Source organism: Talaromyces atroroseus (genome assembly GCF_001907595.1).
Source record: "Talaromyces atroroseus strain IBT 11181 chromosome Unknown scaffold_11, whole genome shotgun sequence".
Taxonomy (NCBI): domain Eukaryota; kingdom Fungi; phylum Ascomycota; class Eurotiomycetes; order Eurotiales; family Trichocomaceae; genus Talaromyces; species Talaromyces atroroseus.
This window is the reverse complement of record NW_017971443.1, coordinates 311,515-335,973: the sequence shown is the minus strand read 5'-3', so window position 1 is coordinate 335,973 and position 24,459 is coordinate 311,515. Positions and strand designations below refer to the sequence as shown.

At 45.4% G+C, this 24,459-nt stretch overlaps 9 protein-coding genes across 9 annotated transcripts; 5 read left to right on the top strand and 4 right to left on the bottom strand.

The window, feature by feature from the left end:
- Positions 1-350: 350 nt before the first annotated feature.
- Positions 351-2,810, top strand: UA08_07409 (hypothetical protein; the record flags this gene model as incomplete). The annotated part of the gene is made up of 6 exons (XM_020262695.1): positions 351-569; positions 665-854; positions 925-2,178; positions 2,268-2,343; positions 2,417-2,477; positions 2,544-2,810. 6 exons carry the CDS (start codon positions 351-353, stop codon positions 2,808-2,810), a joined length of 2,067 nt encoding a protein of 688 aa, XP_020117514.1.
- Positions 2,811-3,439: 629 nt separating this feature from the next.
- On the top strand, positions 3,440-4,076 carry UA08_07408 (hypothetical protein; the record flags this gene model as incomplete). Its single annotated transcript, XM_020262694.1, has 2 exons — positions 3,440-3,665; positions 3,751-4,076. The coding sequence occupies 2 exons, from the start codon at positions 3,440-3,442 to the stop codon at positions 4,074-4,076; spliced, it is 552 nt and encodes a 183-aa protein (XP_020117357.1).
- Positions 4,077-4,574: 498 nt separating this feature from the next.
- On the bottom strand, positions 4,575-6,002 carry UA08_07407 (hypothetical protein; the record flags this gene model as incomplete). The annotated part of the gene is made up of 4 exons (XM_020262693.1): positions 4,575-4,827; positions 4,893-5,761; positions 5,868-5,905; positions 5,963-6,002. The coding sequence occupies 4 exons, from the start codon at positions 6,000-6,002 to the stop codon at positions 4,575-4,577; spliced, it is 1,200 nt and encodes a 399-aa protein (XP_020117356.1).
- Positions 6,003-6,697: 695 nt separating this feature from the next.
- Positions 6,698-8,275, top strand: UA08_07406 (hypothetical protein; the record flags this gene model as incomplete). Its single annotated transcript, XM_020262692.1, has 4 exons — positions 6,698-7,597; positions 7,645-7,663; positions 7,695-7,917; positions 7,966-8,275. 4 exons carry the CDS (start codon positions 6,698-6,700, stop codon positions 8,273-8,275), a joined length of 1,452 nt encoding a protein of 483 aa, XP_020117359.1.
- A 413-nt stretch (positions 8,276-8,688) lies between these two features.
- Positions 8,689-11,615, bottom strand: UA08_07405 (hypothetical protein; the record flags this gene model as incomplete). Its single annotated transcript, XM_020262691.1, has 7 exons — positions 8,689-8,715; positions 8,776-8,957; positions 9,026-9,256; positions 9,317-9,808; positions 10,389-10,831; positions 10,889-11,442; positions 11,559-11,615. The coding sequence occupies 7 exons, from the start codon at positions 11,613-11,615 to the stop codon at positions 8,689-8,691; spliced, it is 1,986 nt and encodes a 661-aa protein (XP_020117358.1).
- Positions 11,616-11,775: 160 nt separating this feature from the next.
- UA08_07404 (hypothetical protein) lies at positions 11,776-12,393 on the bottom strand (the record flags this gene model as incomplete). Its single annotated transcript, XM_020262690.1, has 1 exon — positions 11,776-12,393. One exon carries the CDS (start codon positions 12,391-12,393, stop codon positions 11,776-11,778), a length of 618 nt encoding a protein of 205 aa, XP_020117361.1.
- A 2,300-nt stretch (positions 12,394-14,693) lies between these two features.
- Positions 14,694-15,479, top strand: UA08_07403 (Endo-1,4-beta-xylanase C; the record flags this gene model as incomplete). The annotated part of the gene is made up of 2 exons (XM_020262689.1): positions 14,694-14,974; positions 15,080-15,479. The coding sequence occupies 2 exons, from the start codon at positions 14,694-14,696 to the stop codon at positions 15,477-15,479; spliced, it is 681 nt and encodes a 226-aa protein (XP_020117360.1).
- Positions 15,480-15,708: 229 nt separating this feature from the next.
- UA08_07402 (hypothetical protein) lies at positions 15,709-17,703 on the bottom strand (the record flags this gene model as incomplete). The annotated part of the gene is made up of 6 exons (XM_020262687.1): positions 15,709-15,767; positions 16,052-16,128; positions 16,253-16,869; positions 16,930-17,315; positions 17,475-17,526; positions 17,626-17,703. The coding sequence occupies 6 exons, from the start codon at positions 17,701-17,703 to the stop codon at positions 15,709-15,711; spliced, it is 1,269 nt and encodes a 422-aa protein (XP_020117363.1).
- Positions 17,704-21,548: 3,845 nt separating this feature from the next.
- Positions 21,549-22,707, top strand: UA08_07401 (hypothetical protein; the record flags this gene model as incomplete). The annotated part of the gene is made up of 2 exons (XM_020262686.1): positions 21,549-21,914; positions 21,967-22,707. 2 exons carry the CDS (start codon positions 21,549-21,551, stop codon positions 22,705-22,707), a joined length of 1,107 nt encoding a protein of 368 aa, XP_020117362.1.
- Positions 22,708-24,459: the final 1,752 nt, after the last annotated feature.

The following is a 24,459-nucleotide window of genomic DNA, read 5'->3' as shown; positions in this document are numbered from 1 at the left end:
CTTAGATAAGTAATAAACACTAACTAGGCTGTAGTTGAAACTAATTGATGACTCGATGTAAGATGACCTACCGAACACTACCAAGTCAGCAAACAAGGAGGGGATAAAGAAAACCACTCAGGTGATTTCTTTAGTGGCACCGGCTTATCAGACACAGTCGGCGTGGTCCACATAGCGAACATCACCGTATGAGCCAATAATCGGTCACGGAAAAGTCGATATCTGCAGCGCTTGGTGCGGTGGCATCCACTGTTAATGCACCTCAAGAGCCTGGCTGGAATAGAAATGGATTCTGTTTGAATTGAATTGCCCAATTCTTTGTATGCTCAACAGCGGCCAAAATAAGCACGATGAAGGACTTCAAATATTTTTCCGAGCAGCAAACACTGGACGCTGCCATTCACGGCCGGAAAAGGCAGATTCAGAATAAGCATGTTCATGGCGTAGTGATATCTTTACTTCTTCTCGCGACAGCGTTCTTCTCATTTATGCGTCCAAAGTCTGTGAGCCTCCGAGAGAATGATATTGTTCATGAGAACAATTACGCGACACCATTTAGCTGGGAAAAGGTTTGTCACTTTTCTTTACTTTTCCCTTTGCTTTTGATAAGCAAAACAACAAATTGAAACCAGAAATAAACTGATGATCTCAAATTTGATATTAGATTGTTCCCTCATCAAGTCTTGAATATCATGACTGTTTTGATGGCTACCAATGTGCAAGACTTGAATTACCGATGGACTACCATCGTACGGACGGTCGTGGCCGTAAAGTCGCCATTGCCATTGCTCGTCTACCAGCGAAGGTGCCTGTCACGGATCCTCGATACGGTGGTGCAGTATTAATAAACCCAGGTAGATTTATTCTCTAAAATCTTTATGGGAGCAAAACGTGAAAGCAACTGACTTCCTGATTCTGTTTTAGGAGGACCCGGTGGCTCTGGAGTTGCGCAGGCCCTTTATACGGGTCGCAATCTGCAGATAATAGTGGACGCAGACATTGATCCATCAACTGCAGACGAAAGCGATACTAGCTCGCTTTACTTTGACATAATTGGCTTTGATCCCCGAGGTGTCAACAATACCACGCCGCAGTTCAGCTGCTTTCCCAGTCTCTCTTCACAGCTCAATTTTGAATTGCAAGCCGAAGCCGAAGGAATGCTAGGCAGCTCCGCGGAATCTTTCATGCAAAATTGGCAAAGAACAGTCGCTCTGGGTCAAAGTTGCTCCGAGCAACTGCTGGCAAGAGTTGATCCTGCCGGTGACGAAGCCCTAGGCGAACATGTGAACACAATGCCTGTGGCTCGTGACATGATTGAAATCACCGAAAGGCATGCGGAGTGGCGTGAAAAGCAGGGTATGAAACAGCAGCAAGAGGAGGACGAGGCCATAGGCTATGATAGCAAACAGAACATTGTTGCTCGTACACGATGGAATCGTGGAAACGAGAAGTTGCTCTACTGGGGTCGATCATACGGCACTGTTTTAGGCGCCACTTTTGCGGCCGCATACCCAGATCGTATTTCCAGAGCAGTCTTGGACGGTGTGGTTGATTTGGATAGTTACTATGATGGCGCAGCAGAGTCGAGCAGTATTACTGACGCCGACATTATCTTTGACCGTTTTTTCGAGTACTGCCATGCAGCTGGCCTAGAGGGATGCCCATTCTATGTGCCGGGCGGTCCATCTGAAATCAAATCGGCCTACGATGCCCTTGAAAACCAGATCCGAAACAAATCCGTACCAGTGGCAGCATCCAGCACTCGGGGGCCCGAGGTCATTACTTGGACCGATTTAAAGATTATCCAGCGTATCTCTGTGTATCAGCCGCTACTGGTATTTCCAGTCTTCGCGCAATTTCTTGCGGATCTCAAATTAGGCGATGGCTCATCAATGGCTGCCTTTAAGCAGCGCAATCGCCAAATTTCTTGCCTCTCCGAGGAGTGTGTTACGGCTGGTTTGTGGTCGGAACAGTGCACTGGCTCCGGGACTAGTGAGGATGCTTCCAGCCAGGCAATTCTCTGCAGTGATGCGAGGTATATGACTTCTGTTAGCAACGAAGAGTTCAAAGGCACCTGGGACGGGCTAGTGAAGGATAGTAAAACTATCGGTGATTATTGGGCCAGTATACACTTAACCTGTGCTGGATGGATACCACAAGCCAAATGGCGACTTGAAGGTATGAGACTGAGCCTAGTCGTGAAATAACTGCTGTGCCTAGTTTTGCCACACTCAGCATGCCTTCCTAACATTTCAATTCTGGTTTAGGTCCGTATACGGCTAATACCTCGCATCCTCTTTTGTTCGTAAGCACCAGTCTAGACCCAGTCACACCACTTGAAAAGTAAGTTTTGCACGCAATGCCTTGAATATCTTATGGCTTTCTCTTGCTGGGATTCGGCTAATATACATCGTAGTGCGAAGAAGATGTCTAGGAGCTTTCCCGGATCCGTCGTTCTCCAACAAGGTTCCGAAGGAGTAAGTAACTGAGGTACCCCCTCAGATTTTACGTGTGAAAAACTAACCGAGTTGACTTTCATACAGCATACAACGGGATCCAGTCCGTCACTCTGTATCGCCAAGGCTATCCGTAAATACTTTCAGACTGGACAGTTGCCAGCAAGCGATGCCTTTTGCCCTGGTGACCTGAAGCCCTTACTAGGCGTCCCAGAAGAATCTGTGACGATGCTGACAAAAATAAACTCAATGGATCAACCTATATTTCAAGCTCTGATTGATGATGTATCCACATTTGGGGCTGCAAGGTCACTCGGGTCAGCATATTCAGAAAGATGGGAGACAGTCAAATGAGCAACCGACAGGCCAAAACGAAAAAAAAGCGGAAAAGTTCGCCCATACTATAATTAACTTCTAGATTACTGCCACTGACGCCGGCGTAGAGGCAAGTTGCAAATCTTGCGATTGCCCATCACAAACGCAAAGCGAGATTGATCATCAATGACCCTGCTGAAGATTTGTCAGGAACAAAGCCTTGAGAGTTTATCTCTCCCTCAACGCTTGCACCTTTTTGCGTTGAGGCTACCCAGGGCTATTTGTATAATTTAGGGCTACACCTAGCGGTTAACTATATTATTATTCACATGCTTGAATAACAGATAGACATACATTACGAGCCAGATGATCCAATCAGAGTACACGTAGACCGTACCATAAGCGATTCTGGGGCACACTAATTGGTCCGAAGTGCGAAACCTACGTCAACGACTGACCCACCACGACGTCAGTTTGTATGCCCTAACTCGCGCCCAAGAACGGTAGGACGATGACGGAATGGTGTGAGTGAACCAAGTCTTTATAAGGGGTAGTTATTACTCGCTTGACACCTAAACAGTCACGAACCCTTCAATAAACCAAGAAGATATTTCCCAAAACACAGAAAGCGGCATTAAAAACCCCAATTTGTCCGTATGCAAGCCGCAATGGACGCCGCCAAGCAAGTTACAAACTCACCTAGTCAACATACCGAAGCCCACAGGCAGCATCTGTACAACAACTTGCCAGTCGAAGAACGAGGAAAGAAATCCTACTATGAATGGGTTAGGGAGGCTTACCAAGAGCAGTACGAGAAATGGGTACCGTGGCTCGAGGACCAATACTTGAAATGGTTTGGAAATGGTGATAACAAGGCTTCCTATGCGACTAAAGGTATGTTTACTCATGGTATCACTTCCATATTTTATGTCACATTTCGCGAGGAATTTATATGCATATCGATGCTGACGATATACAGATACCCTGAATAAATCCAAGGTCAGCGGTATACCGCAAGTCGACCAACTTCAAGACGATGCCCATAATCTTCTCGGAAATCAGCTTGGCGAGAATGGACTTGCAGCGCCCGTTGGCAATATAGCAAGCAAAGAGGGCGTCAACAGAATGGAAAGGCAAGGCAAAGACGACAAGGGGACATACGGCGGCCCCGCCGCTGGGTATACAGATTCTATACTCAACAAGGCAAAGAGTGGTGCGCAATACGTGGGAACCTCGCTATCTGATGGTGCAAAAAGTACTGGCAGCTATATGGGACTTGGCGAAGGCAGTCAAAAAAGTCAGTAATGAGACATGACAGCACAGGCAGTTGTCCTATTGAGTCCTTGTTTTGTTCTATTGCCCCTGTAATTTCGTGTTATATGTCATGCAGATTCATAGTGTATTATAATCATGAGGTTCATTTCACAAGAAAGAGAATTGCATAACAATTATCTAATTAGAGCAATAAGGTAGGTGTGGTGTGCCCGAGTCCGTAGTTGCCTTTTTTCAGACTAATAGTATGTCGTCCAAATAAGCTTGAATCAACCATACCACCTTCAACAAATTTTCTTTTGACGTTTCTCTTTCTTCCCTTTCATCCAATGACGTAGACAGTAAACGCGAATTGCTAAGAAAAAAAAAAGGCGCCATAGAAAGAAGACGCAAAATTGGAAACGTAGAGATAGAGACCGTTTGGCGCTAATGAATCTCGACAAAGCACGGAGACATGAGAACCAAATAATCAAAAAAATCCAGAAGTGCAGCTGATGTGCAAAACAAATGAGAGAAGACAAAGTTATTTGTCTAAAATTTCATCGCGGGACTGAGGCCCATATTGAAAACAGGGCTCTTTTCTATATTCTTGTAGTCGAAAAATGCCATTGTACACTGTCGCGAAATCTCGACTTCTTCACCTCGGAGTAGCGCCCCCTTGTCGTAACGATCTATAGCAACCCCCCGTTCCTCTTCACCTTTGTGCACGGATGTCAATTGATTGACGAGTTCATAGGCATCCTTTATTGCCAAGTTTCCTCCTTGGCCACGATGAAAAGTCATACTATCGTTCGTGCTTCATTAGTATGATAACAGCACTGTTTTGGTCTGCAATGTTCAACAACTCACCTATGTGCCGCATCACCCGCCAAAGTCACACGCCCCCTGTGATTATTCCATGGTTTGGTGTGCCATATTCTCAATTCGTCGTGTTTGATGACTGTATCATCTGGAATTGTCTCAACGATAATCTTGAATGGATCTACCCAGTCATCCATGCGTGACCGAAGCTCAGCAAGTTGATCACTGGAGTTCGGACTGTCGGTGCTACTGCTTATTGCCCATGAGGCAAGAATGTAGAATAGCCATGTTTCTGGTTTTGCAGAATCCGGCTTGTCCAACAATGAAAGGCCCATGTACATGTTCTTGGGATGGGCTCCAACTTCTACTGTTGGACTCAGGTCTTTCTCCAGCCACAACGCCAATTCGGACGGTAAACTGAACGAGAAATTCATAAACTTGCATGGTAGCACTTCTTGAGAACCAACGTCACCAAGCAGCCAGCGTCGTACTTGAGATGCTCCACCATCAGCGCCTATTACGATAGTGCCAGTTTCTGCGGTACCGTCGTGGAAGTGAGCTGTTACGTCGTCGTCGTCATTCTTTGAATTAACAGTTATGCCAACTAGTCGCTTCCCGTATTGCACAGAGAGACCTTGCGATAAGTGCTTCTTTGTTTTTTTATGGTTAACCCGTCTGATTGAAGGGAATTGCATTCGTCTTCTGATATCCCCTGTCGACCCATCACGTATAGTGATGCCATACTTGCCAACCTCGACTGAGTCTGCTGTGGGATCTGGCTGGCACAGGTTTATCGTATTGAATAGGGTCGCTGGTAGAAGCTTTTCAAGCAGAGGAAGTGCCCATGACATCGTAATGCACCAGTTGCGGTCTCTGGGAACTGTTTCCCGATCAACAATAACAAAGTCTATGTTGTTCTGCTTGACAGATATTGGTATTGGGGCATCCCATTAGCCAAGATCTCACCCAGTTGGAAAAGCAGGTTGGGTAAAAATGTGATAAATATGGCTAAAGGTGACTCACCTTCTGTAAGCCGTGGGCAATAGCTAAGCCAGCCAGCCCTAATATAAGCCAGCGTTAGAGGTGTAATTATGTATGGAAAGCGATTGGCCTCCTACCAGCCCCGACAATTATAACACGCATAGGCCCCTTTGTCATTTTCTCAAAACCAACACTGCAGGAGTTAAAAGGGAGTTCTAATTCGGCGCAAATGTCATTTATAAGTCGACTGTGAAATTCGAAGTTGATGTCTGATATCGAGAGCGAACTGCCTTTATGAACTCCCAGAAACCAACACCACCGTTTTCGGAGTGTTAAATGCGGGGTTGTGTGTCACCAGTGTGAGGAGTTCCTCGTCCACTTTAAAAGCTGCTGCCATCAAATTAATTCATGCAGATGGCATGCCCATTGACCAACGGTACACAGATATGGACTGGGCACGGTACGAAGACGGATTAACCATGATTCGATAGGTTACATTTTGGACAAAACAAGGCCCGGTACATGGTGGCACACCCCGATTGGAAGCTTGCAGGATTTCCACGTTCTTCTCAACTGGCTCCTGTCAGAACAAAACGCGCCATGCCTCATTATCTGTGAAAACAACGACGAGGAGGTGGCTTGGAGGTGGAAGATAAACATTGGAACTGGCTCATTGTTGTCTAAAGAGCTAGAAGCCCGCCCTAAACCATATTTGTGCAACCGACAAGCGATAAGATAAGATAAGCCTCTTAGTGCCTGCGGCTGAACAGCAACAGCCACAAAAGCAAAGGAGCGCCTCTCGTATTCTCGGAGACTTCCTCGCTGTCTTCGCTCGACGAGCACAAACACGAGCGATACCAATCTGTCACACAATGGGCAAGCCGACTCGCTCTCAGCTGGCAGCAGAACCGTCGTCTGTACCATCCACCCATTCTCTACACCCTTTTGACGATGATGATATCAACCCAGTATTGAGCGATGATGATGGCGACAACGTGGAAGATCAAGGCATTGACAAACCGCCATCCTATGATGCAGTTATTTCAGACCGTCTGGGCGAACCCGGGTCGAGTAATATCAACCCAGATAGGGACAGCATTGCTGATACCGGGTTTACAGCTCCGGATAGCAGGCCGCAAGTCTCTCCTCACTCACGGTTAAGGGATGCTGACTACCGAGTCCCCGGTGGCCGAAAGGCCCAAAGTGTGCTCAATAGCACACGTACAGTCACTCTCGAACCGGTTTTATCGCATTCTGCACGCGAGCTATCCGCTGTCATTGCCGAGCAAGCAAGTCTCCCACCGCGTCCGCAACTCGTCATCAACGGATCGCACACAAACTCAAACAGACGAAAAAAGGATAAAAATAACAGCGACACAGTCATAGACTTTGATTTTCGTCTTGATCTCGTAGAGACTGTTTTAACCGGTTGGGGAGACGCCCGCAGAACCGCATCGCCAGAACAGCCGGACACGCAAACATGGCACAATGTTTTGGTGACTGAGGACTACGACGGTATCAAAGCGTACAGAGGATCAAGGGTGAAAACCCTCACTTGGAAAGAACCCAAAAGACCAGCAAATACTCGACTGTCGGCCACGAATCGGATGTTCCACCGCGACGACCCGGAGAATCACCTGTTATACAGAGAAGATAGAGAAGAAGCTGATGATGCCGCTGGGGAGCAAGATAGATTAAGCCAAGAAAGTCGGAATGCAGATTTGGAGTGGTGTACTCGGTTTTGCAGGGATCCGTCTCCCGTCAAGTCGTACGTAAGCTGACTTCAAGATCAATTTTCTTTTGACTAAATGTGTTATAGGTTTACCTTGACCCGAGAGGTACATAATTTTGAACATGCGATCATGATAGATTGTCTTACGTCTCATATTCGGGACACAAGCTATAGAGGTCAAATCACTATGAGGATGGAGATTGTAAATGGCAGTCTCACAATATACTCACCACATTGGATTAACAAGCTTCGCAACAATCGTTTCGTCTTTTGGATGTGCATTATTTTGCAACTGTGGTGCATCACCTGGCCCGTCATTTGGCTCCTTGAAAAGCGGTATGAAGTCGTTCGCTCCTGTTGGTATGCATCACACGCTATTGAAGATAGAAACGGAACTACTCGCACTAGGAAATATGCCCGTGGTTGCGATGAGCACGACTTGGGCGAGTTCTGGGCGCCAGTTGTCAAGCAAGCAGCCTGGGGACGTCGTCGGTATAATGAGGTCATCAGATTGGAAGATGCCCAACGTGCAGAGGGTCTTACAACCGCTGAAATCCTTCGAGTTCCCATACACGATTCTGAAGCCGAAATTGAACGAAGAGAACGGGTCAACCGTGGAGATGGCACATTTTCAGACTCGGTGGTTGGTTTCGTCCGAGGCCTAAGTGAAGTCAGGCGAGGTTGGAATCTGACGGCGGGATGGGGTGAAAATACTTAAAACGATTCCTAGTCGTCACTTCAACTCTTACATACAAATATTCTGTAAATTTATCATATCATAGTGAACATATTTGCAATAATCTTCGTGTTTTGATTTTGCTCAGGAAACGCAATGTGCCATCGCGAACTCGTTCCTCTACGTTTACGTGGTATATAGCCACCCCTTTCCTAAGCCAACGAAAGACTCTCCTCAGCATCATACGCTGATGGTGAATTATTGTCGTAAGGCGTTATTGTGGCCTGTCTGTAATGCCTAATATACCAGTTGCGTTGGACTTTTCTTTATGGACATGGAGTTCTGTATGAAACATGCTGTGTTATGTTTTCCTAATTTTAAACTATCTAGACTATAAGATATCACCTCATTATGATTACTATCTGGCCCCATTAAGACTGCATACTTCCGATGTTCTAGTATTTGTACTTCTGCTCTTCCTTCTGTGCACTTGATGTGTTAGCCTCGAGAAATCAATCGCAGGAGCAACCGAGAAGGCATACCCAGTAATCATTGAACCCAACACCTTTTACAACCTCATCGTAGGAAAGTATCATTTTCGGTGCTCCTACTGTCACATTCCGCTTCAAGCTTTCCAAGGCATCGCGAATACTCTTCAACTTAGCTGCCACAAGTGTCCATGGATATGCAGCAGCAGCAAAGCCTAGCTCAGCAAGCTCTTTGGCTAAAAGGTTTTCAGTCTTGCCTCCCTCATAATATTAGCTAGCATGGGCATATTGATCTCGTCTATACACTTCTTCATAGCAGCACGATCGGGCAGGGCTTTGACGAAGATAGCATCGGCTCCTATGTGCTTGAACTCCTTAGCACGAGCAATCGCTTCTTCCCAGCTAATAATTAAGGCGTCTGTTCTTGCCCATATGAAAATGCCCTGGCCCTGACCATGAGCATCGCAAGTGGCTCGTATTCGCGCATAAGCTTCTTCACGAGAGACGACGGTTTTGCCAATTGTATGACCACAGCCTTGATGAATCAATTGTTAACGTTCCTTTCCCCCTTGTTTCAGTAGCATTGTGTCCCTACGCTTTGGCCAGGTCTGGTCCTCGATCATGAGACCTGCGGCACCTGCTTTTGCACATGCTTCCACGGTGCGCCGTACATTCATGGGACTACCGTAGCCAATATCGCCGTCCGCCATGATCGGTATAGTGATCAGCCTTGAAATTTCTTGAATCTTATCACACATTTCTTGCATGGCAATGTACCCAGTATCTAGTAGCCCATGTGCACTTGCCACTTGAAAACCGAATATGAATATATTCGGGAAGCCAGCCTGCTGTACCAAGCGAGACGAAAGTCCGTCGTAAGAGCAGGGAAAAGCTAAGATTTTCTCAGGGTCCCCGTATGCCTCTAATATAGACTCCGCAGCCGAGATGTCCGGAGCGATGGAATACGGCCGCGGACATTTTTCAGGTGCAATTTCACGTCTGACTGCTCGAACGGTAGGTGAGGATTGGTTATCTCCGCGGCGTTGAATTGAAATGGATAGGGCTCCATTGGTGTTGATAGCGAATGCTAGTTAATCATTCCTATTTTTCTTTTCTTTTCTTTTTCTCTCTTGGACTCGAACTCGAAGGTTGTGTGACTCGGACAGTATATTTCGTACAACCTGCATGATTAGTCGAATATCACTGGTGATCGGCGAATCTTCCACCACTGTTTACAATATGCCGAGTTACGTGGCAATCGGTGATAGTCACTTTCCAAGGCTGCTTCCAGAATTATAAAAAATGATTCTCGGCGTTGAAGGGCCCGAAAAGAAGAAAAGAATGCATCCATAAATTTGAATGAAGGAATGATCAGATCGGTGCTACTTTAATATTTGCAACACCACTGGTGAAAGGTGAACGTCCAGAATCTAAATTATTATCTCTCACTAAATCGAACTTTGATTCTTATGATTTAACGAGATACGTCAAAAGTACGAAAGACTGGAACTGGTGGTTGAATAACTATCAACAACATCTGGGTACAGGCAGATAGACATCCCAAACGCCTCGCCCTTCACCACAAACGCAGTAGATAGCAATTTGTCAAACTTTATCACCACACGAAAAATCGATAACAAAGGCTTAATAATTTACTGCCTCGTCACCTCCTACCGCCTTCTTTTTGATACGGAGCAACTCCAACATTTCCCTCCAGAAACCAACATCGCGATCCAGGGTAGTCAGTTCATATCTCTCAACGGCCGGACGATCCCAAACCAGATCAGCCTCATGGGGCTTGACAAAGTTGGTTCGCTTGATGATCTTCCAACCGAAGAACGTAAGGATAGCGAGAAACACCATAGCGTAGTGAGTGAAGAAAGAACTAACAGAGAACCGCCCAGGCATAAAATTGACATAGCCGTAACACACTACGACGCAAACTTCGAAGCAGAGAGCGAAGACAGTGCTCCAAGGTTGAAAGTAGCCGTAATAAGGAAGCTCGCGACGGTCGACTCCTTGCGTGACACAGGCTCGGTAGAAGAAGATATAATTGACACAGATGACGATGTAATCGATAATACCGCCAGCAGTAACAATGTTCACGAGCCTAAAGCAGTTGATTAGTGAGTTCGAGGCATACATACTATTGAAGGTTGGAGCCTACCAATTCAAAACAACGTAAGCGCCATTAGACAACTGTAGCAGTGACAGGAGAGGGAATATCATAGTGATAAGTAGACAGTAGACCGGGACACCTTGTTTGGTGCACTTTTTCAAAAACGCAGGTGCATGACCGTCATGAGCAAGACCGTGTAGAGTTCGCGAGGCACAATAAGTGTAAGCATCTCCGGCAGAGTAGATAGATGTGAATAACAATGCGTTTACTAGGTGTGGAAGACCTGAAACCCCAAGATTCTGCATTGCAATAACGTAAGGGGAGGCAGCGCCAGTACCACTGCCCTCGTTGGCAATGAGAGTCTTGTCATTGTAAGGAATTACAATGCCCACACAGAGAGCACCGCCGATAAAGAAGATACCGAAACGGATGTATACCGATTTGAAAGCGCGTTTAACGGTGATACGAGGCAGCTTAGCCTCTCCAGCAACCATTGCCATGTATTCCGGGCCAACAATGGCAAAACTAGCTGCCCATAGAGCTCCTAGGAAGCCTTCCCAGCGACCCATAGCACCGCCTGACAGGTATTCCGCAAAGGGTCCCTAAACAAAGGATGAGATAAATATCAGATCCGGATCAAATAGCCGCTTTGGGGAAGGATCGCGAGAGGGCAAATTGTTGTTCGAGTCACATTGTACATCGTAGGGAGGGCGCTCACCGGATGATTCCAGTAACGAAAACCGTATGCATCATGTTCAGGATTGCCTCCAACCATGGTTACGAAAGTGAAAGAGAATACAATCATCATAAGAAGTAGTTTACCCCATGACAACCAGAACTCAGCTTCACCGTACCATCTTACGGCTGCTAGATTGATAAGACTTTATGGAAATATCGTAAATCCCAATATGGGCACACAGACATCAGTACTTGTTTTAAGAAACTAGGTGAAATTCCATATCTGGGGCAGGAAGAAGTGGCGAGGTTGTTCGGAGTAAGGGAATGGGGGGAGTTCGAGCAGGAGATATTGTGAGGGCTGGGGATTGGCGTTGCGGATGATTGATATACCCATAAGATACGATACATGCAGCACATATGGCTCCGACTGGAATAGAGTCACTCCAGAATCTCAAAATCAGATTCAGGGCACTGATCTCAAAGGGGATCAGAATAGCCTCATAGAAGAAAAAGTTCCAGCCGGCCATGAAACCCCAGGCATCGTCGACCCAGACGGAAGCATGGCGGATGAAAGAAGCATTAACTGGCATATAGATGGCCATCTCGGCCATGGCATTGTTTACCAGGGCCAGTACGCAAGAGTACAAGGTGTAAGCGATTAGCAAGCTGGCTGGACCTCCGGTATTTAAGGCACTGCCGATACTGACGAACATGGCTGTCCCAATAGAACCGCCAATGGCGATCATTTGGATTTTGCGGTTGCTTAAGTGCCGCTTCAGTCCATGGTTATCATTGAGAAGCTCACCACTGCTTACATCCTGTGTTTCGTCTGTGACGGCAGCCTTGTCCTTGGGGTAAGTTGTTCCTTCTGTCATAGCGTCAGTATTTGGTCTTGTCGCTTGTGTTTGGTGTGCTTCAACTGGCGATACAGTATGCCAAAGAAGAAAGAACGAAAGCGGGGAGAAGATGGAAAAAAAAAGGCCTTTTTTTCCCTGTTCCAATCTACTTTTTGTTCCATTTAGAATCCCCCCGGTGTGGTTTTCAAGTTTCTTTTCTCGATTTCTTGGCTGATGCCCGTTCTCCAATAAGAACCGCACCGCAATTAAAACTGCTGAAGCAATGCTTTGATACGAGTCGCTGGAAAACGCGTGGTCGATGCTACCATGATAGAGATAAGCCAATCGCAAATGGATTAACCAATCACTCGCATTCAAGGGCACACAACTGCGCACATTACTGGCTGACCGAACTGGAGACAAGTCGAGCAAACTCCACCTGCCATCCAGAAATTTTCACGCCGCTCAGCGCGGAGTACTGCCAAGAGATTTTCCAGTCCCATCAGCGTCAGCTTTCAGTGGGCGAGTGATAAACTGAGAAATCCTGCAGCCCTAGCCTGCTCTATGGAGTATCGTGGCATTCCCAACAACAACATTTATGAACATTATCTTCGTAGATCACTAGTATATGCCCATCATTCACTTCGTGAGTGATGGGGGCCAACGCCATGGCGTTCAAATGGCAAATGGGAATGGCAAGTTTCAAGAATCAACAGCCAACTCGGACTAAGACTTCAAAGTTTGTGGCGCTAGGATATAGCGCCAGGCCCACACTGGGTACTCCACCCGCTATACCTTATGAGTAATAGTCCAATGAGCCGTGTGAGATTCTCACCAATGAGACACGGCATTGCTTTATAACTACGCCCTATACAGGAATAGCTTAGTCTTGGCGATACTACTGTGCCGCCACTTCATCCATCGGGTAAAGGGCACGGCCCGGCACGTGACTGACCCGCTCCGTTTTATCGCTAGGCTGGAAAAGGTATCCCGAAGGAAGCAAGTATTGCACGATGCCTCCTAATCCAGTATTGGACTGGAGGCGCCGCACTGCCAGAATGAAAGTAAATCCGAGGCAATCACGATGCGGAGACCCTAATTCTGAAGAGCAGGGGGGTATAGCCATTAGTGATATGCAAGTGAACATTCATGGACTAGGAGAGAGATAAATCTGTTAAAAACGAATGCTATTGCTGCCGCCGTAATCGATAACATGGTTGCAATTGGCGAGGCATCTTTGTCATTTTGTCGTAGAATTCTAGACACTTTTCCGAGGGTGCATAGGTCGTACAGGTAGCAATAAATTAGGAATGCGACTTGCCCTTCGTTTCACACTAGATTCAAGTAGATTGCCACATTTTGCTTTCTATGTTCAGTTTCCAATATTATATCACCCCGGTGAAGACAATTTATGCGACGCAAAGAGAAATAATCGAATGGCGATGCCATTAAGGTGCTTATTCATAACAAAGCATGTTGTCGAAAGCACCACTTGGTTTATATCCTAACATCATCCATCGCATGTAATGACCCTCCAATATCTGGCAGGTGATAATTGTCACTTTCCGAGTTTCCGCCAGATGTCCTACATAGCGGAAAGTTCACCTGGGCACCATCCGCGAGCAAGAGACGGGCATACATCTAAAAGCGCACACCATCAGGAATTCTGTTCTTCCAATCACTATGCTTAGTGCTATGATGCCACAAATCACACCTTTGAAGTATTTTCTTCGATTACCCGGAACAGCTGGCTAAATTATACATCATAGTATGTGTAATAGCGGTGTTCTACATGAAACCCGGCTAAATGAATACAAACCTAAATTATCCACTCCGGATCATACTAATAAACTATTGGACTGAGTTACATGTACCTACGGTTCTACTGAGCATGAAACCGGACGAAAAGTTTGGACAATAGGACCTAGACGACTGGAACTCGTTCTGTTGCTTCGATCTGTAGAGTTTTCGAAATGACAGGCAAGTTGTGACTTTTTGAGAACCATAGCAATAAATTTGACTCGAAGAAAAAATGAATCAGTTCAGAATAGTCGTTTAACGTTCACGAGGTGACTAACGATTACTCACTCCTGGGAAATACGAATGTCCTTCCGTGATTCCGCGAAAATACCCTGCAAATGTGACTATATTGCCTCAGGGTACTATAATTCGATATGAAACCACTTCCTCGTCACCAGAGACTCTGTTACGCCTATAAAAGGGCATGGAAGCTCTTGCCTCGAGCCTTTTCTTCAAATTCTAAGGTCTTCAGCTAAGTTTTTTACGTGACCGACAACACCCATCCTTGAAAGAGAACGACAATCAATTGGCAGTCCAGCATGGTTAATTTATCTTCTTTTGCAATATGTCTTTGTACGATCTCTGCAGGGGTCTTCGCTGTCACACCAGAACTATATCAGCGCGCTGCAAGTGATCTCAACAAGCGTCAATCTATCACGACCAGTTCAACAGGAACCAATGGTGGATACTATTATTCATTTTGGACGAACGGGGGAGGTGAAGTTACATACACGAATGGTGACGACGGCGAGTACAGCATTACATGGGTTAACTGTGGCGATTTCACAGCTGGAAAGGGCTGGAACCCTGGAAGTGCACGGTAAGTCTTTGAAGACCTCATACCTAAGTAATGTAGTTACATTTGTAGTGCACACTTCAACACATGTTACTGAAAATCTGTCACCGCACGCTAACTTAATGCTAGTACCGTTACATACTCCGGTGACTTCAATCCCTCTGGCAACGGCTACCTCTCTGTCTACGGCTGGACCACCGATCCGCTCGTGGAATATTACATTCTCGAATCCTATGGCGATTACAACCCGTCCTCTGGCTTAACTCTCTTGGGCCAAGTGACAAGTGATGGCGGCACATATAATATCTATCAAACTGAGCGAGTCGACCAGCCTTCCATTGAAGGGACTGCTACCTTTAACCAGTATTGGTCCGTTCGTACCGAGAAGCGAGTGGGTGGAAATGTCACCACTGCAAATCATTTTGCAGCCTGGGAGGAACTTGGGCTTTCAATGGGAACCTTCAACTATATGATTGTATCTACTGAAGGATATGAGAGTAGTGGCTCTAGTTCCATTACTGTGGAATAACCTAACGAATGTTTTCTCTACTGTAATGAAGTTTCCCATGCTCAAGATTGCTCAATAGTCAAGGTTGTCGTGGGTTACTACATTAAGTGGGAAATACATAAGGACCAATATTAATTTCGGAAGACATCGCCCTTACTAGTAGTGATTTGATGAAGTTGGGATCATATTAACATACAAATTTACGTTGCAACTCAATCACGATCAATTTTGTACCCTCCATAAACGTCTCCTATTCCTCATCCTCCTCTATCAAAGACCAGAAGACCACTCCAGTCACTGAGCTATTGTCTAAAAAAAAAGAGAAACAAAACAACACTAACTAGGAAGTCTCAATCAAGCATCGACGACCTTTCGGAGAGACTAAAAAAAAGATTCTAGCCTCCATATCCTCATCACACATGCCGTCTTTTTCCGAAACTTTCGCTCGAGGGAATGTCCGAAAGAAGAGAGCAGTTGCCAATAACAGTTCCATCCAGGCAAGATGTATACCAATGCATACTGAATACAAGGATTCAATCAGAAAACAAACCATTTATCGAATAACGATGCAAAACATGGGGGTTGAGACTTACTTCGAGAGCCACCACCGAAAGGCATGAAAACATGTTTCATCTCTTTGGTGGGTTCTTCCCATCTGCTGGGATCAAAGCTAAGAATTGGAAGATGTATAGTCAGTATCATATATTTGCAATGCAGCTATATTGCCTAGCTCTCATATTCCACTAATCTTTTGAATTGTGATTAATGGCGAGTGAGTTTCGTAAACAACTCACCTTTGAGGCTCCGGGAAGACGTCGGCATTGCGATGTAAGGTATAAGCCTGAGTAGACACAGTAATCCCTCCTGGAATATTGTATCCAGCCAAAGTCGCTCCTTCTTTGGGAACTGCTCTCGGCAAAGCACTGGGAACGGCAGAATGTAGGCGCAAGGCCTCATGGATTACCTGATTTAGAAAAGGCAAATCACGAATGTGATCCTTATTAAAATCAGATGGCAACGTGTTGACTTCGGCGACCAACTTGTCTCTAATGGCCGGGTTACGGCAAACAGCCCATACAAGGTAAGTCAAGGTGATGGCAGTGGTGTCACTGCCGGCCACAATATATCCACCAGCCTCGGGAGTGATCTCTGCCAGAGTGAGACCGTCTGGTCCACTATTGAACATTTTGGTAAAAAGTGTCTGCTTGGGGTTTTCCGGGTTTTTATCAATCATCGATTGGTAATTCTTAATAGCCCTTTGCGCATATTGAGCCATGCGTCCGCCTGCTTGTTGTACTCGTCTCAAAATCGGTATGGGAAAGAAGCTTGAGTACTCCACTAACTTTGGGAAAGTAACCCTGACAGCCATAAAAGAGGAGACGTTTTCCAGGTCTCTCACGTATTGGGTTTTCTAACTCTGTATGTTAGTCTTCCTTTCTACGACTACCGAGGGACATATAAGCGGATGCACCTCGCCATGCTCCAGAGTCTGAAAGGACTGGCCAAAACTCAGCTCTCCGATAACGTCGGTAGCCATAAATGTCCACCACTTGAAAACGTCAACCACACCTCGCCGTCTCATTTCTGATGCCATCTGATTCATCGTAAGCTGAAGACGATCATAAACCAAGGGCTCCACCGTTGAAAGGTTGGTGTGTGCCATTCCTGCAGAGAGAAGACGCCGACGAATTGCATGGTAATGAGGATCAGTTGTGCTAAACAGGGTTTTGATACTGCGGTGCCCTATATTATTATAGAAATCTGCTTTGCGATAGTGTCCTCCTACTCGATGGATTTCCTTCACGGCGTCAATGTCAGAGATGTCGAGCTCGTAGGGACTAACTCGAACTACCGGGCCTGATTCATAACAAAATACTGATTAGAAAAAAGACTACTGTGTGGCTGTGTTTAATTAAATGGATGAGTATGTAGGTACCGTATTTTTCATGCAGTGCGTGCACATAGCGAGGGCGATCGCCTGAAAGAAAATGATATTTTGCGAGAAGGTCCGTGTACTTGGATATCCATGGTCCTGGATAGGTTGAAAGAGGGCCTCTCTGAGCACGAACTATGATAATGGTCTTTTAACAGAATACATGTCAGTCTGATGTGGAACAATGCGTGCAGTTCCAAGCCCAAGACATTTGTATGCATGTGTAATACTTACCAATCCCAACAATGCCAGGGTGCTAACAAATACCGCTCCCGGTGCTTGGGCCTTTAGAAATTCTGTTTCTAGCAACATTGTGTGGCGCTTCCTCTTGGTTTGTTCTCGCTTGCAGGAGTTTCAAGGTCGTCGAATTGAACCGTACACACACTTTTCCTTCGCTCTTCTGCTCAAATTGACAGCCCTCAGCACCCATTTAAATGAGAAAGGTGCATTTGACTTACAACAGACCATTCCGTACACGTGTTAGCAAGACAACCAGCATTTTTATCATCTCCGCATAAGGTAGCCGGGGGCTTGCATTCAGTTCGGAGTAACAATAAATCGGGATCATTTCCCCGGTGTGATTTACCGGGGTTTCCATGCATTTTTCCGTTGCCCTGCCGTAAGATCGACTTCATGTATTGGCTGGGATTGGGTTACAATTTCTTTGTCAACTATTGTCGAATCGCCCGCTTTTTTCATTTATTTCACACCACGCCGGTATTCAACTCCTACGGAGTACATTGCTAGCACAACAAGCCATTGCGCTGCTGAGGAAGATTTTAGTAAGAATCTCCGAACCTAAATTGCGCACTTTTGATATTAGGTGTTTGTTAGACTAGATCGACAGGCCTTATCCTAATATTCAATATCGAAGTGATCGTTCGGAAGTCCCAGTCACGGCAACTGGTGAACAAAAGAAATTACTTTGTTAGGAAGCACATATTCCTACCTATAGATTAAACAAGGGATCGGAGTTCATATGCTGGAATTCTGTTTTCAATCGAGGTGGCTTCTGGATTTCAGCTAGCCATAGAAAACGCAGACACTACACGGGTTCCGACGTTCCTTGTTTGCCTATTTCAATAGGCTATTACAGCTTCTTCAACTAGTAATCGTGAATACATAGGTAGCTACCATCTAAGCACTTTGATAATGATGGGGGTGTGATATGCACAAAGTAGTAAGGGAAAAAATAATGAAAAAAACAAAGTAGGACTCATTGCATCTAGCAGAAAGATTACCCACGAGCTCAAATTGGTTACCGTATCTTACTGGTTGGAACAGAATCAGAATGTAGCCTGATTTGACCCATGTAGCTTCTATTGAATGAGAAGTTTTCATAATCTGGATTTTACGGCGTGCATATCAAAAGCTTGCATGGAATTCCATTGAATGCGTCTAGTTTAGAGGTCATAGGGGCCATCAATGCTTTTTTCAGCAGACCTTTTTAAAATGCCGACTCGGCACTTCTGAATAGCGTAAGTATTTGCAAAGATAGTAATGTTCTATTCGTGGCTGCTAGAATGATTAAGGCAACATGAACACTGAATGATGCTGGTCGCGGTTGACTCTTTCCTATTTAGGCAATAATTTGTGATGTCCTAACCGACACAACCGTAGTGTGGGAGAGTACCATTCTCCGTACCATCTTACAGCATGACATATTAAATTACAAATTGCTAGTGAGGGCAATCTCGTAGAAATATATGTGACATATGCAATTACCTATTGAAGATTACTCGCCTCAACACCTTGGTGTTCTTTAGCAATCCTGGCTAATCATATTTCTGGAGTCATGTATTGTTTTGATCTAACTTGACTCTAGATGGTTTTTAAATGTATCAGCCTTTGGGGGCTTCATATTGCAATATCATCCACAATAGTCAGCATGCTCCCCCCGTGTACTTTCATCTACAATTCGTCATACGTCTTTCATTCACCGTCTTTCCGTGAAACTCTCCACTGTCGGCCCTTTACACGTTCAAGTAAAAGAAGTGGAATACAAAACCCACAGATCACTCCAATTACTGTGAAACACCACCCTACACCTATCGAGTCGATGACCAGCTGCATATTAGCTACCTAAGTGACCAGGCTAAACAATTCTTAGCGTCCGATTGTTTTTGTTGTACACTCAATGGGCGGGTTGGTTTTTAAAAAGGTGAGCAGTGAAGCTTGCAAGAAAGAGGAAAGGAAGAGAGTTATACTAAGCTTCAGACAGGCCTTTCTCTATGGACAACATGACGATTCTTATCGGCAAATCATCGCATCGATTCGGGCGGTTATATTTCTATCAACGCCACATGAAGGCACTCACCTCGCAGATACCCTCAATAAACTTCTAAGCGCTTCTTTGCTATATTCACCTCAACAGTTCATTGCTCAAATGGATGTCAACTCCCCATACCTTGCAGAAATAAACGAAGAGTTCAGAAACCTCCAGATATTCTCCTTTAACGAAACACAGCCCACGGTGATAGCTGGTAGTCAAATAGTGAGTACTTACTTTATAACGACATACCTTGCCGTCAGGTATTAAAGCTAATACCAGATGATCGTTAAAAAATCCGCCGCAGTCCTTGGGTACCCAGGGGAGGTTTCAAAACCACTCGGTGCAGATCATCCCGGTGTTTATAAATTTGACAGTCCGCAAGATATCAATTGTAAAAGTGTACGCTCGGTGCTACAATCATTAATATCTGTCTACAAGGAAGAAGGTAACAATCCATCTTTGTGGATGATGCCAACATTCATGCTCACTTGTTTTAGGAGATAAGTTCATCCAGGAAGCGTCATCAGAAGAATATCGGCAAATCGAAGAATTCCTTTACGTACATACAATACCTGAATATGACCTCAACTTCTTTCTAAGCCGCTGGAATCCACACACGTGTCGTTGGATCCTACGAAAGATACCTATCGACGTTGGGTCGAAACGCCTAATGATTCCGCAATTGTGTGGCTACACGGCAAGCCTGGAAGAAGTCCTTCCATCTTACTTGATCCAAACCCTTTTCGAACATGATGTAGCGGTGCAATATTTCTTTTTCAGGTTTGGGGAGCAGGTTAAGAATTCCGTGGCGTTCCTTCTACGGTCACTCGCCCTTCAGTTATCTCGAAGTTTTCCAGTATTTCGCAAGTCTCTTCTTAGGCTTAAGAATAGAGGTCTCTCCTTCAAGAATTCGGACTGGCAATCTATTTGGGAGCGCATATTCAAGTCTGTTCTTCTTAGGGTGGATCTCGGCAAACCTACCTATTGGATTATTGATGGTTTGGATGAATGCGAAACTCCTAATACGCATCATACAGCTAGCAATCTTCTTTTTCTTTGGCAGGACACATCTCTAGCCAGGGCATGCTATCTGCAAGGTCTGTAGTGCGCTTTCTTAGGCGCAAGCAGTTGGAGGTTGTGACAGGTTCGGGGAATATATTTGGTCTAAGGATTTTCAAAATAGGAATGACGTGAGAGGCTTATATGAGGCTGTGGTTGATTCAATGCCGCCCTGCAGTCAACATGAGAATTCTAGTTAACTAATTATCGATGCTTGGTAATTGCAACAAAGGAATGGCAAATGACGGCAGTGCAATCCCGACACAATTTGATAACGAATTGCAAGGGGCGCTCAAGTTGAATTATCCCTTCCCAAAGGGGTAAAATATACAAATTGCTCTTTCCGGCACTCAGCCTCAGAACCCCGGGACATCAGGTCTTTGTTCTTATTTCAGCTCGGCACAGCCCTTACCCAGGTACGTGTCACGACTCAGGAATACGAGGTTATGCCTGCTTTGGCATCATGTTTGCAACAATGTGATTGGCCATGTCTTTCTTCTAGTTAGAAATAGACTAGGTTACCTATCCGAAGACAACCGGCCATCCATACATGATGCTCGTACATGTTAGAAGCCTCTTTTCTTTGTTTCCCAAGCGGAAAACATCGCCATCCGGCCAAAAATAAAAGTTATACCCTGTTAATTAGAAATCATGGCTCGGTTCAAACTTGAGGGTAATCATGGAATACTGGATTTCTTTACAACATAAAGAACTGCATTCTTCCTGTCAGTAGACGCTTTGTCTATTGCACCGACAAGAATCATATTCCCTCGATACATTTTTTCACACAATACCTTTTACAAAACAAAGATTCACAGCAACAGCAATGCACCAAGGCATTATCTACCTGACTCTGGCAGCACTGTCGATAGCTGCCCCGGTTACAAAACGCTCAATCAATAACAATGTCAGCGACGAGTTCCAAAACATTGACAGCTTTCCGAACCCCGATGCTCAACAACTTCTCAGTACTGAGCAACGAGCTCACGGTACCCTTACAAACAGCACTCCTCCAGCCTCCATCAGCTCCGATACTGTCATCAGCCTTCAAGTCATCGCTGCCCAGGAGCAATTCGAAGCTGCATACTTCAACCAGTTGTTAGCAAACGTTACAAACGCAGAGCCAGGATTCCAATTCAACAGTACTGAGGCTAAACAGTTGGCTATTGACTCCCTGACTGCGATCGTCGCTGTATGTCTTACTGCTACCATTAATTGCGTTAAAATGAACTAACTTTTAATAGCAAGAGGAACTTCACGCCCTTGACGCGATCACCTCCCTTCAACACTTCAATCAAACCCCCGTAGCACCTTGTCTGTACGATTTTCCAGTTTCGACATTCGATGAAGCCATCACTCTTGCTCAGACTTTCACTTCTGTCGTGCTTGGGACGCTGCAAAATGTCGTGGTTAACATGGGTGAACATGGTGACGCCGCATTAACGCAGGATATCTCGTCAGTCATAGGCCAGGAAGGCGAGCAAGAAGGCTGGTTTCGACTACTCGGTCACAACATTCCCAGTGAATTGCCTTTCCTCACAAACTCGGTGCGCGACTTTGCCTTCAACGCCCTAAACCAGGACTTTATCGTACCAGGCTCTTGTTCAAATATCGAACAAGTCACGGCTCTACAGGAATTGCACGTTATGCAGCCATTGACTGTGATTAGTTCCTTTGATCCCAGTGAGCATCCCGCGAATGAGGTTGTTCAGCTGAGCTTCACACTTCCCAATGGAACCAAGCCTGTCGACTATCAGGTGGCCTATATCAATCAGCAAAACGTGCCATTTACGCTATCATACAATGTCACCAGCCAAGACGGACAGACTCTATTCATCCAAGCCCCATTTCCGTATACCGAGCACATCCTGAATGGCCTTACTATATTAGCCATCGTTCCTACATCGACTGCGAACAGCTTGACTTCTAACCAGGCTGTTGCCAACGTCACGCTGGCAGGTCCTGGATTGATTATCGTGAACTAACTTCTACGCTATGTCTTTGGGGGGAGACCTTTTGTTTACAAATTATGATGCATTTTAATGCCGATTTGAATGATAAATGGATTCCAAGTCATGACTTCATGTTTGTTAGATTTCCACATGGAGTCTCAAGGTCACTGCGTGACTCGTGAACTAGAAACTGTGCCATATCAAAGTATAATTATCCATCACGAAAATGAATATCGTAAGATTGTATGAGACTTTGTTTCCACAAGATGCCAGCGCCAAATAGCCCTAGCCCTAACCGTAACTATACGTATCATCCGCCAATGATGAAAGAGTTGAAAAGTTGATGCCGTTCCCACCGCGCTTTTAGCTATGTATGCATTGTCTTCTCGGACACAGAACAACCGTTACTGTATGTGTACTCCCGGCTGAGGCATTCAATGGCAAATTTGACTGTGGGTATTACCAAATTCCCATAGTTAATATTACACATCGATTGAGGTCTATGCCAGCAGCTGTATTCCTCAGTCGATGCATAATCAGTCGAATCTTACTCACGAGCCGGCAAGGCGGCGAGGCCCTCCTAGTCGTTCTTGCGATGCATGCCATGACAGAAAGGTAAGGACCAAAATCTCACTTGCATTCTGACAATATCCCATAATCATGAAAACACACTAGATCGCTTGTGATGCCACGAAGCCAAGGTGCAACGGGTGTTTGAGTCAGAATTTACCATGCACTTATCTCAGATCTAGCGCCCTGTAGAGAAGAGTTCAGCAAAGGAAAATTCAAATTTCCTCTCACAGTTTGCATAAAATCGCTAACAATACAGTAGCGTTCCGTCTGACTCTTCGCCCAAGGGAGGTGGACCTAATATATATGTGCCCCCAGCGATCAGCTCAGCAACTTCAGGTCAGTCGCTTTCCCTCTTTGCGTTGCAAATTTTCGAAATCTTGAATCATTTATTTATCTTAGCAGCAAATCAAAAAAACAGAGCTTTCCCAGAAGACAATGACCGACCAGTAGAAACATGGCTCTGGCATTTGCCCAACACCTTCCGTTTGCAGAACGCCATTTAGGGAACATCTGTACCTTTGATGGCACTCCCGTCCTATCAGCAAGTGGTCGGAAGTGAATCGAAGCATGTACTGGGGAACAGTTCCATGTGGACCCATATTCCTTACATGATGCTCCTCGATGGCTGAAATCTGATGGATAGGGCTCGTCTCGTCGCAGACAGCTACCTTTACCAGACCTAGCATTCCTGCATGAGCAACTGCGGCAGTATCGATCATCAGTTTTTGGACTTGTCTTCCCCGTCATTGACCCACTGTTATTCGAACATACGATAAAGGCTGCATTGTTCCAAGAGCTGTCTACAGCGTCGCCGAGTACAAATAGTGCTAGGGCGTGCATTTCTGGCACTAACACAGATAGCTGTTGTCCCAAACGATGACGGAACCTCTCTACGTCATAGTATTTAATATGCTCGAGAGGCCCATCGCCTCCTACCAGATATTCTGAATGGGCCAACCACATTAGATAGCCTACAAGCCATTTTGTTATTTGTGAGTCATGCATCATACAGTTTATTGTTTAGAAGTTGTTACCGGCTTTGACACAGAACTGGCACAGCTTCTATAAGTGTCTGTGCTCCCAGGGAGTTGGAGGGGATTACCTCGCCATGGACCATCTTCTTTCGGCCGCTTCACGATGAATATATCATTTCAGGTCAAATTTATCACCTGACAGGGCTTGGAAAAATCCTTCATCTTTTCATTATCACGC